Source organism: Sinocyclocheilus rhinocerous, unplaced genomic scaffold (assembly GCF_001515625.1).
Source record: "Sinocyclocheilus rhinocerous isolate Xijiao unplaced genomic scaffold, SAMN03320098_v1.1 scaffold171, whole genome shotgun sequence".
NCBI lineage: Eukaryota > Metazoa > Chordata > Actinopteri > Cypriniformes > Cyprinidae > Sinocyclocheilus > Sinocyclocheilus rhinocerous.
Window position 1 is genome coordinate 1095824 of NW_015642206.1, and position 12356 is coordinate 1108179.

The 12356-nt window shown below is 34.8% G+C and overlaps 2 protein-coding genes across 2 annotated transcripts in view; both read left to right on the forward strand.

The window, feature by feature from the left end:
- Positions 1 to 1678, forward strand: part of LOC107755725 (arrestin domain-containing protein 3-like) — a 9049-nt gene extending 7371 nt beyond the window's left edge. The window contains exons 6-7 of the mRNA XM_016572608.1: positions 690 to 946; positions 1153 to 1678. Of these exons, the coding sequence (XP_016428094.1) occupies positions 690 to 946; positions 1153 to 1599 (704 nt within the window). The 3' untranslated portion in view covers positions 1600 to 1678. The remainder of the gene's footprint in view (positions 1 to 689; positions 947 to 1152) is intronic.
- A 2787-nt stretch (positions 1679 to 4465) lies between these two features.
- Positions 4466 to 7381, forward strand: LOC107755720 (arrestin domain-containing protein 3-like). Its single transcript, XM_016572603.1, has 6 exons — positions 4466 to 4920; positions 5001 to 5042; positions 5137 to 5197; positions 5519 to 5541; positions 6301 to 6557; positions 6932 to 7381. The coding sequence occupies exons 1-6, from the start codon at positions 4659 to 4661 to the stop codon at positions 7379 to 7381; spliced, it is 1095 nt and encodes a 364-aa protein (XP_016428089.1). The 5' UTR covers positions 4466 to 4658.
- Positions 7382 to 12356: the final 4975 nt, after the last annotated feature.

The window sequence follows — 12356 nt, forward strand, 5'->3', positions numbered from 1 at the left end:
TTACTGTAGTTCTAGACTAAATGTCAACATGCATTTACTCATCTCACTGACACAAAAACAGATTCAGTATTCTTCAAAATGAATAAACCAGTAAAAATGCAAACTGAAAATATGACGCAAACCTACATTTATTATGTTAAATAACACAAATATTCTTTATGTATTTAATCCCATTTTATTAACCAATGTCTTTGCTACTGACCTTGATCCAATTGATCCAATGATCCAATTCAACCATACAAATAAGCAAAAATGACTTTAGATAAACATAACATTTGTGTGTGTGTTTTTAAAAATTTTTTTTATTGCTGATCGAAGAGTGTTGAGCTTTCTTTACTTCAGCCAGAGGCTTATTCATTTCACTTTTGGTGTTAAGGGGCTTTTACATTTGCCAAAAATAAAACTTTTTATATTAAAAACAAACAATCAAGCCCAGCCCAGATTGAAAAAGTAATGCAAAAGTAACGTAATGCATTACTTTCCATAAAAAGGAACTAAGTAAAGTAACTAGTTACTTTTTTTTAGGGAGTAACGCAATATTGTAATGCATTACTTTTAAAAGTAACTTTCCCCAACACTGAACACGATTCTGAATTAAGAGGCCCATTTTGTCAAAAGGCAGACAGAGTCATAGTTTGATATTTTACTCTACAATTTTGACCTAATAGTTTCATTGTGTCTTGCTACAGGAGAGGACTTGAAAGTTTTGGCTGAATTTCAGAACAATTCTTCTCGTGCAATCAAACCAAAATACTGCTTGTATGAAAAACACAGTTTTTTTGCAAGAGGAAAGAGGAAACTTCACACACAATACCTGCTTAAAGAGGAAGGGGAATTCATTGAGCCAAACTCAAAGAAAACTGTCACCAAAGTGCTGTCCATTCCACCCAGCCTTGCCATATCTATTCTAAACTGTAGGATCCTCAAGGTTGAGTACAGACTCAGGGTGAGTTTTAGCATCTAAAGCATATACATTAGAATGGCATATCTCTGTGTTCTATTTTTAATTTAAAGTTGGATCATGACATGTTAACTGCATTTTAAATTAAGGGATGTGCTGACTGTTTATCTCAAACAGAGATGGGTTTCTGTTGTCATTACCTGCTCCTAATTTAAATAATTTGTTTTTCAATATCTGTGCTTCATATCTAGGTCTACCTGGATGTGCCATATGCCTCAGATCCAGAGATTAAATTCCCAGTTGTGATTCTTCCTCCTCAGCCTGTCTCAGGGGCTACAAACAGTGACTTTGGAATCTGGAATCAACCACCAGGAAGCAATATGTACCCCAACCCACCTCCTATGGCTCCACTTGCCCCACCACTTAATGTGGTTGGACCATCTGGTCAGTTTGGTGCCCCTGGCTACTATGGACCACCTCTGAATCAGTTTCCTGCTCCTGGTTACCCTGGACCTCCGGGTCAGTTTGCTCCACCTAGTTACCCTGGACCTCTGGGTCAGTTTGCTCCACCTAGTTACACTGGACCTCCTGGTCAATTTGGTCCTTCAGTTTCACATCAGTCTGACCCATCAGCTCCACCTCTTTATCAGGAATATCAATTATATCCACAGTTGCCAGACCACCCTGAAAAATCTTGACAAAGTGATTTTAGAATCAGCTTCTAGGCTTCTTTTTTATTACTGTTCTATCTAGATTCTTCGAATCATTTGTATTAATATGTAGCATTTTATATTTTAGGTAGTGATGTTGACTGTTAATAAGCTAACAACATTCTATACTATTTGTTTTTGTATTTCTAGACCTTCGGTATAGTGCTACATTTTACGTCCCATGAAAATTAAAGTTCTGCTTTATATGTTGTTAAGTAGAGTATTGTATATTTATTTATTTATTTTAAATGTTGTTTTAACTTAAAGTATAAGCGTTTGTGCTGCTTTACAATTGTACATTTATTCAACTTGAAATGTTAAACTGTACTAAGTGACAACATGGATATTTGAGTTGACTAAACTTAAAATTAAGGCAGCACGAACATATACACACACACACACACACACACACACATATATATATACACAGTATATATTTTAAGTTGAAACAACAGTTTTTATAGTGTAGATTTACCATCAGTTTCTGCATAAATTGTTACAAAAGTTACAGATTTACCATGAATTACATTGTTACAAATGAAGTTACAATATAGACCAACAAGTCTGCTTAACACACAGCTATCTTTGAACACACTGTGACACTATTGTTCGACTGAATAATGTATTTTATGTATTTCTGTTTATGAATGAAATTATATTTATGAATAAAACTGAATTTACTCACATATATTATAGACTCACATATTATCATGTTAACAGGTGGAAAACAGTAGATTGAGTAGTTTATTATTAGTTAAAATTTAGATATAGATTTTTAAAAGCTACTTTTTAAAGCTCCTCTATATAACTTTTTGTAAAAAAAATAAAAAATAAAAAATAAAAAAAAATCTGCATGCGTCTTGTGAAAGAACGTTTTAGGTTTTTTTCATCCCTGCACCGGTGTACACATGCAAGTAATAAAAAAAAGTTATTTGAACAGGTGACATTTTATGCTGTTGTTTTGAATTACTGGAAACATTGTCAAATATTTGTCAATTGAAAAACATTTTCAAAATGACGTAAGAAAAGTTTACAAGCCGTTAACATGAGACATAACAATTGATAGGCTGATAATGTCAAATGTTATAATAAAGTCATACTGTTACCAAGAGCTACATGGCTGTCTGTCAGTTCATTAAAATACACCTTAATAAGAAAATAAAAATCCATCTCTAGCTTGCTTTTCTTGCCACCTCTGAAAAGCTAAGCCCCATGGAGAGCTACATGGCTGTGTCAGTTCATTAAAATACACCTTAATAAGAAAATAAAAATCCATCTCTAGCTTGCTTTTCTTGCCACCTCTGAAAAGCTAAGCCCCATGCTGATTCAGGTTTTCTTACAGATTCTGTCACTTTCCCCTTTGCTTGTGGATGCTGCTCTTTTTGATTGTTTTTACAACCACCCTGCTGAAAAAACAACCAAAATCAGCCTAAGCTGGTTGGCTGGTATTAGCTGGTCTTCCAGCCTGGTCATAGCTGGTTTAAGAGGTGTTTTGACTACTTCTTTAGCTTAAGCCAGCTATGTCCAGCTTAAACCAGCTAAAACCAGCCAACCATGGTGGTTTCAGTTTTATTTTATTTTATTACATATATTTTTTTTTAGCAGGGATTCCCTAGAGGTTGCCATTTTGCATGACCCATTGATGCTAGTTGTGACATCTAACTTTCAGCTTCATGCTACTCCCACACCATATACTCCAGAGTTTCAGGAGTTTCCATCTTTTTTCTTCTTGTTGATGACTGTCCACTCTGTGGAGCATTACTAGCACCATCAGCACTTTTACATATATCGCCTGACTGTATTGTTGTTTGCTTAGAACCTCAAATTGTTAGAGATTTGGCATCACCTTGTCCTGTGTGTTCAGCTCATTTGTTTTCTGCTCATATCCCCACATTTCAGACCCAAGCAGTTTTTAACCCTGTTCAGAAGTTTAAAATTAATTTAGAATGCACACAGTTTGATATGTAAATTTGTTACTTGTTCAAAGAAAAATATTTACAGCCATCTTTTACCATCATATGTAAATCAGGATGCACACTATTGAATTAAAGTTGAATCTGTTAACACATTCATTTTTAAAACACACAGCATTCCATCTCAGGTTCAAAGGGTGTGTCTTGTTACTGGTTCCTAAACAAACATGTAGATGTTGGTTTTATTTACAGAACTATAAAACAACACATGATATTAAAATGTAAACAAATACATCAATTAATTTCCTATAAATGTACTCTTCTATCTCAATTTCTAAGGGTGTGTCTTGATACTTGTTCCTAAAAGAACATTAAAATGTTGATATTATTCACATAACTATACCGCCCCCCAGAGGAAGATACTGCAGTTGTTTTGACTGAGTTTGAAATTCAAACCTTTAAATGGGTCATATGATGCGATTTCAATTTTTCCTTTCTCTTTGAAGTGTTACAAGATTTGAGGGATTTATATAATTTATAATATAAAGGGATTTATATAATTTATAAATATTATTATAAATTATAATTATATATTATGCCATGTTTATCCAAATAAAACCGATAAAAATATGCAACCCACTTTATTCTTAAAATAGGTTAAAGGCAGAGTGAGTGATTTCTGGTAGCCAATGTTGATATTTGAAGGGAACTTTCTACATGTAGCCTAGCCTACATACAGGCACTAACCTGTTGAATGGAAAGCGTTTCTGGACGTTACATGTCAAATTCACACTTTCTATCTGAGAAATAGGCCAATTCTAATCCGCTTCCTCTGTGATAATCACCGCGCAAGAAAGCGGCCTTGACGGCTCTGTTTTCAACTCCTCCCCCTACTACAAAAGGCAAATTTCGCTGGTTAAGTCCAGGCAGAAGCCGAAGCCGAAGTCGAACGCACCTTTCGAATTATGCCATCTTGTTTTATAGCCTTGCTGCTTGCGCACGGCACACAGCCTCCAACTACCAGAATGTCCCACCTACAGATGGAAGTCCACATAGCGCGCAGCAAGCGCGTGCCTATAAAGTGATTTCATTGAGTTCAAACGTCAAAAGCGGATATCGGCACCTAGCGACAAGATGTCCCTCACTGTGAAAAACATTTCTGTTATTTACAATCCTACCAATCAGAGCAATACCTTCACCAGCGGGGATTTTATATCGGGACAAGTCATTCTGGATGTAGCGAAGGACACACAAATGCAGTCGTTGAGTGTGAAAATTAAAGGTAAAGCGGAGGTGTGCTGGACAGAACGTCATGGTCAAACAACTGTTGTTTACTCGGATAAGGAGAAGTATTATTCCGTGGAGAGGTTTTTCGTTATGGAGGACAAAACACATGGTAGGAGGAACTACAGCTGTACATTTTTGTGTTAGACATCAGGTCGATTCAACAAGCATGTTTTGTGAATCTTGTACTAGGTAATGACCATGAGATGCTGAACGATCCCTCCGGACAGCCGTGTAAGTCTGTTCTCAAGTTACATGAATATTGCAAGAAGAGTTATGAAAATTAATCTGAAACACATAATCTTTGCTTTCATCTATGATTTATTAGATTCTTTGGTTGTTGCACCAGGGCGTCACGTTTACCCATTCACCTTTCAGTTGCCTCAACAGTAAGTTACACAACTCTTCGCTTTTCATTAAGTGTGACTTTGGATCTGTAAAACGTGTATGTGGATAAGTGAATAAGAATGTCTGAGATCATAAAATGTACTTTAAAACGTGTGCAATTTGGGGAAAAGGGGGTTATCTTCAAGTTTGACACTGCTCATACTTTACCCAGGGTTAACAATTAATCCTGGGTAGGCTATTCACAAGGTGACGTTTCACAGGTTTTCTTTCGTAAACCTCGGTTTAACATTATACATAATTTGCATATTTGCTCTATCAGTGTCCTTGACGCATCATGCGTTTGCCAATATTGAGATTTCCAGAATGAAGTTTTCGGACTATAAAGGCAAGAATGAAAGGACCTCTTCTTTACTCCAATTTGACACCCACGCTGAAACCGCTATTATAAGTGTTTCTGTACTGTTCTGAACGCGACTGACTATAAATATGTGGTAATATTTTAAAGTGATACACTTATGAAGGTCTAAAGGTGTTCTCTCTGTTTAATGGTTTTCCTGTCATGGCATCCTGCATGCTCGTTACCTCACTTTGATTTAGCAGACAAAATGTTTTCAAATAATAATGACATTTAAAAAAAAGTAAAAAATATATATTAATAAAATATAATTAATAAATTAAGAGACTAGAGTTTAGTGACTAGACAACAGAGACAACATTTATTCCACCCCCATCATTTGGATACACAAGATCCTGAAACTGCATAGAAAAGCAAATTTTTAATGTGTTTGTAGCAAAATGCAGCAAAATGTTGATAAGATTGTAAACATCTATGCGGGGAGCAGTGGCTGGATTTTTTTTTTCTGGCATAACTTTACTTTCTGTAAACAATTTTTTGGGTAAGCAAAGGTTTTTTTTCAACCCACACAATTTTGTTTGGAACATACACTTTTTAAGAAAGATTATTTCAACCTACACAGTTACAGCATTGTCACTAGAGTTTACATTATGAACTTTCAATTGCTATGTGTAATAGGACTGTAAACTAAGAGGCCTATTTTTTTTTGTCAAAACGGCAGTTAAGGTTGCATTTTCTAGTGATATTTTATCGTGTAATTTACCTAATTAAGTGTATGTCTCTCCACAGGAGAGGGCTTGAAAGTTTGGGCTGAAGTTCAGAACAATACGTCCCGTTCAATCAAGCCAAAATACTGCTTGTATGAAAAACACAGTTTTTTTGCAAAAGGCAAGAGAAGACTTCACACACATAACCTTCTAAAAGAGGAAGGGGAACCCATTGAGCCAAACTCAAAGAAAACTGTCACCAAAGTGCTGTCCATTCCACCCAGCCTTGCCATATCTATCCTAAACTGTAGGATCCTCACGGTTGAGTACAGACTCAGGGTGAGTTTTAACATCTAAACCAACTCATTGCAGTGAAGTGAGCACATAAATCAGAATGGCATAGCGGTGTGTCTGTTTTTATTTTAAAGGTGTATTTTAACATGTTAACCATTTTGCAAATTAAGGGCTGTGATTGAAAATCTCTAACAGAGTTTCTGTTACTGAATATTTTATATCAATGCTACAGTATAATCCCTACTTTTAAAGTTAATGTTTTTGTTTTATTTGCCTGAAAATTGTTTATGCTGACCTAAAAAACCATTAAAATGCACACATTTTAAATGCATAAAAATAATTATTTGGACATCTTTACAAATTTACAGTACAGTCCTAACTGAATCATCTATATTTCAATATGTTTGCATTGTGTCTAGGTCTACCTGGATGTACCGTATGCCTCGGATCCAGAGATTAAATTCCCAGTTGTGATTCTTCCTCCTCAGCCTGTGTCAGGTGCCAAAAACAGTGACTTTGGAATCTGGAATCAACCACCAGGAAGCAATATGCACCCCAACCCACCTCATATGGCTCCACTTGCCCCACCACTTAATGTGGTTGGACCACCTGGTCAGTTTGGAGCTCCTGGTTACCCTGGTTCTCCTCGTGTTCAATTAGGAGCATCTGGTTACCCTGGTCCTCCTCATGTTCAATTAGGAGCATCTGGTTACCCTGGTCCTCCTCTTGGTCAGTTTGGTGCACCTGGTTTCCCTGGACCTGCTGGTCAGTTTGGTCCAAATTCTCATCGGTCTGACCCATCAGCTCCACCTCCATATCAGGAATATCAATTATATCCACAGTTGCCAGACCACCCTGAAAAATCTTGATAAAATGGTTTTAAAATCACCTTCTTCGCTTCTTTTATCATTAGATAGTCTGAACTTTTTATGTAAAGATTTGCAAGAATGAATCATATTAACATGTAGCCTATTTTCTAGAAAGTAATGTTGAATTTAATATGCTGAAACATTATCACAGTTGAAGACTGGATACAATTTTAAGTCAGAACAATAGTTAAACAGTCTATTAAATAACGCACAATGATGTTTTTATATCTTTATTGAGCACACTTACTCTAGAATCAAACAATATACCGATACATGCTTTATTATTTTTCTAATGTGACTGAATAAGTAAAACATGTACATATATTTGTAATTTCCGTTTAATACAAATGTATGTATTTTTCCACTGATGAGTTTTTAACAATACCCTAAGTTTAATTTGTGACATGACCCAAATCAATCAACTGAGGACAGTTTTATATACTGCCAGAGATTTTATAATTAGGTTAATTTGACATGTAATACAGTTTCAAAATGATGTCAAAATGGAGTTTAGAAAACCCTTCTACCCCCAAAGCCCTTTGACTGCTAACTGTTGGTATATCGTTTTATTATGTTTGCTCAAGTACTGGCTGTCAAGGTCACACATTTCCCACCCATACTGAGAGATTACCATTATGCGAAAAGGCTTTGAGTCACACAATATTTGACATTTGAGACACATTTAGTGAACAGCAAAAGTCTGAGGATAACCATGAGAGTGTTGAGAACCAGGTAAGCGTTTATCCAGAAATCCTTTACCAGGAAAGACATGCTATGTTATACTAGTGACAGGGCAGTTAACAGATGGCAATAGCCACGAATGTTGCCTTAAGCACCCACTAAAGCCTTTTATTGTATAATATACTCACAGGGCCTTAGGTGGCCCACTCATAGAAACTGCTCCCTGGGCCCTGTGAATTTGAGCCAAACGTTGTAGTCTAAAGATGGCCCGCAATACAAGACTATGAAGTGTACTATGAGGAAACAATCTTCAGCTTACAAAATTGGCCAAGACAGCTTTTGAATTTGGAACAAATCATCTGATGTTCGTTGACATATGGTTACTAAGTTTCACTATATTTATCCATTTAAATAAAAACTCTTATTTTAGTCAATTTTAGTAATCTCACAGCATTATGGTTGATTATTTTCTTTTTCTGGAAAGCATCGGACAAATAGTATCGAACTACTTTCAATTCAAATTAAAGGGTACCGCCCCAGTGACAGCTTTTGTACCTTTTTTTTCTGAGTGTATGTGTGCAGCAGAACAGTGATGTAACAACTAAAGGTAAATTCCAATAATAATTGAAATAGTGGCATATGACCCACTGGCTTATTCCCTGTTTTCTGTACACACCTTTGTCTCATTATCACTCCCACACTTTTATTTAAAATAATATCCAGGCGCCCACAGAGCAGACAGTGTTGACAGCAATATTTGTACTCTAAACTATACAGTTTATTAATTTTTAAATACGAAAGTAAATAGCCTACAATGTAGCTTCATTTTCAGCATCAAAACATTTCTTCAGTAAACAATTCAAAGACAACATGTCTAAATCTATCAACTACATACCGAACTAAAAAGTATTTGGCAAGTCAATATAGTGCAAGGGACCATAGAATGGAAAACCAAGCATTGCAAAATGAAGTGTTGTGTCAACCCTGTCACATCTCTCTCTCTCTCTTTATCTCTCTGCTAATAATAATAATATGATGCTAAGGATGCTAATAGTGCATCAGTTTCTACTCAGAAAACAACTTTCTCACCATTTAGCTGAATAAGATTTACATGGAATTTACTTTTCCAGAAAATTATGATATTAACTAAAAACTCAATACTAATCTTTTAATATGAAGAGATCTCTGTTGCTGATCCATAATTACGATTGACTCACTTTCATGTGAATTATTATTATTAGTTATTTTTTATTTATTTAAAATTCCCTTAGATGCCTCAGGAAGAGTATTAAAACAGGGCTTTGCTTTCAAGTCATTACAGTCCAACACTGATGTATTATCAGCATTTGACATGCCAACAAGATGTCAACCTGAGACATGCATTAACACTACTGTATACTGTATAGTGTATAGTGTAATATATATATTTGAGACAGACTGTATATACAGTATACTATACTACATATACAGTATGTATATAGAATGGAATATTCTGGACTAAATACAACTTTAGTATATTATGTTTTTTTTATATAATTGTAACTATAGGAAAATATATTAATTTAGAACGTAATCTGAGTTAAATTGGATGTGCAGTGTATGCTACACATAGAGGCATGACTCCCCCTGCAGGGCATCAAGAAAAACACAACAAGATGATGTCAGCTCCAAAATCCTTCATGAACCTTGCTTCTTACTATTTCTGTACTGTATATTGCAGTAGTGGTTGGCTGTACAGATTAAAAGATTTAACTGTCACTTCTCCCAATCCAGAATGATGGTGTGTTTAGGCCAGCTAAATCACCAAACATTCATATAACCTAGATGACAGCCCATCCAAGATGGCAGCATGTATCCTTGACAGTTTATTTTAAGTGTTTGTGCCATTGCTTACATTGATTTTACTTGGATTTGACAACTTGGATTTAAGGGATTTTATATCAGTGCCGTTCAACACCTACTGGAACATTTTACCTGGTAAGGCCTGTTTTGTTTTTACAAGAGTCTTTGAGGCATGTCTTGACTCTCTCATAGGCTTTTCAGTCAAGGTGCATGTATTGACTTTAGTTTGAGATTTGAGTTTTTTTTTTGAATAGTGGTGTTTCAGCACGCAGACTTTTAAGACTGTGTTGTTTATTCAGTCTAACTATTTATCTTGTGCTACATTTGAACTTTCTGACAATGTGACAATTGATCATAGCTCTGCCTGATAGTTTTTATGTGCTGTGGAAATATTGGATATGTATTAGGAAGAGATATGATTTGGTTTGTCAACTCAGTTGGATCCATTATGTTGTCAGAATGCTGGGTAGTGTACAGACTGTTGATTATGGTTATATATTATTGACTATAAACTATTTCCTAGAAACATTCAGCCTAATCCAGGCACGGAATCTCTTTTACAGTGCATTACATTGATAGGCCTGGGAATTATGTATTGAATGTGTGTTACTTCTTGTTTATATATACAGTCATGTGAAAAAGTTAGGACACCCTAATTTTTTACTTTTAGTTAATTTTTTACTGATTTTGTTTTGTCATTTCATGTTGTATGAGACCAATTCTTTCATAAATCCTAACGGATGCTTGGTTGTATTTAGGCTGCAGTTTGGATTAGAGCAGATTTAGGAATTTCACTAGTTGCAGAGGTCTTCTTATTTTCCAAGGTCTTTAAAATGTTGTATGATTCTTCATTTCAGTTTTCTTAGAATTATGATACGTGATCAGCATGTGCTGTCCTATTTGCTATCTCACTTTGTAATCTTTTTTTTTTTTTTTTTAGAACCCTGTCATGTCTACTGTACAACTGACACCCTTTTTTTTCTCTCTCGTGCTTAAGTTATTTTACTATGATGCTGAGTTGTGTTTGCTATCACTAGTGTCATTGTTTGCTAAAGCTCATCGACTCTTCTATGATATACAACTAATTGAACTGGACGTTATGCAAATATTAATCCACACCTGTATAACCTAGCCCACTTCAATTTTGTCAGACAAAATGATTGAAATATTGCAGAAAAGGTTTACAGAAAATATAAATTCAAAATCTACAGTATTTAGTATGAGTAAAATAATTTTTAAATGACAAGAACTGGCAATGTCAGGTTTGGTGAAGGTAGAACTGCTGTTGAGCCCAGTTTGATTGCTAATCCTGCAGGGGCCATTTGAGGCAGGATAGATTCTCCTATATTTGACTTGATCTAGTATTTATTTATTAATTTTTTTGTAAAAGAACTACATCACCAAAATCAAAATCATTTTGGTGAGGTTTCTTCATTTATTGACTATATTTAATAAATAGTCAGCAGCTTTTTAAGTCAATCTATATATCTAGTACTTAAGAAGGCCTGACATATTTCTTTAGCAGAACTAATGTATACCAAGTGAGAAAATGTCCTATTTCAAACACTTTAACAACAGGAATACACAATACATAATATTAAGTTAAAAAAGCTAGGCTATTTGAATTATAATTAATTCAAATAATTAGCTTTGAATGAATATCTACATGTGAAAACCTAGTTTTAATCTATAGATTGCTTGTTACTTACTAAGTATTCTCAGTAGTATGTTTTTATATTCATGCATATTCAACATTCATATTGTTCATCCTGATGAACAGATTTGTATTCTCTCAACAAGCCTACTGAGTAATGCGAAGTGGAATTCCATGCATGCTTTGCCAAACATAATTTGGCTGCTAAGTTTGTTTCTATACACAAATATTGGCAAAAGTTCTGTGTATACTACTTATTGCTTGCAAATATTTAAATTACTGTAAAATGACTGTGTCCATATACAGTGGACAGAAAATCTGAGACCACATTGAAAATCTGGGATTTTGCCCCTGAAATGTGAACAGTTTTTGGAAAAAAAAAATTAAAAAAAATGCATGAATGGATATAAATACTCCAAATGAACATTAGGTTATAATAAAAGGAGAATTCCATTTTAATTGTTGCTTGCATTTGGAACATTCTCAAATCATGCTGGATCATTGCAAACCTAGAAAATGGCAAAATGTGGACCCATGTACATGTACTGTACAGATAATATCAAACCATTTAGAGGTGTTTAAATGTTACGTAATTATTTGACCCAACAGAGAAATAGTCTTAAAGCAAATTTTGAAGTAATATTGAACAAACTGTCTAAAGTTTCATTACTGTATGTTCAAACTCTGCCATCTACTGGTTGACTTTGGGCATTTCTGAAGATTGTTTTAAGCAGTTGCTTACTTAATTATGTAAGTTAATATATATATATATATATATATATATATACAGTGGGTACG

Bases quoted from the DNA above. Each gene is read 5' to 3' on its own strand.
- LOC107755720 (XM_016572603.1), top strand. From the start codon at position 4,659: ATGTCCCTCACTGTGAAAAACATTTCTGTTATTTACAATCCTACCAAT. The intron at 4,921-5,000 runs GTAGGAGGAACT...ATCTTGTACTAG, and splicing joins TATGGAGGACAAAACACATG to GTAATGACCATGAGATGCTG. The intron at 6,558-6,931 runs GTGAGTTTTAAC...CATTGTGTCTAG, and splicing joins CGGTTGAGTACAGACTCAGG to GTCTACCTGGATGTACCGTA.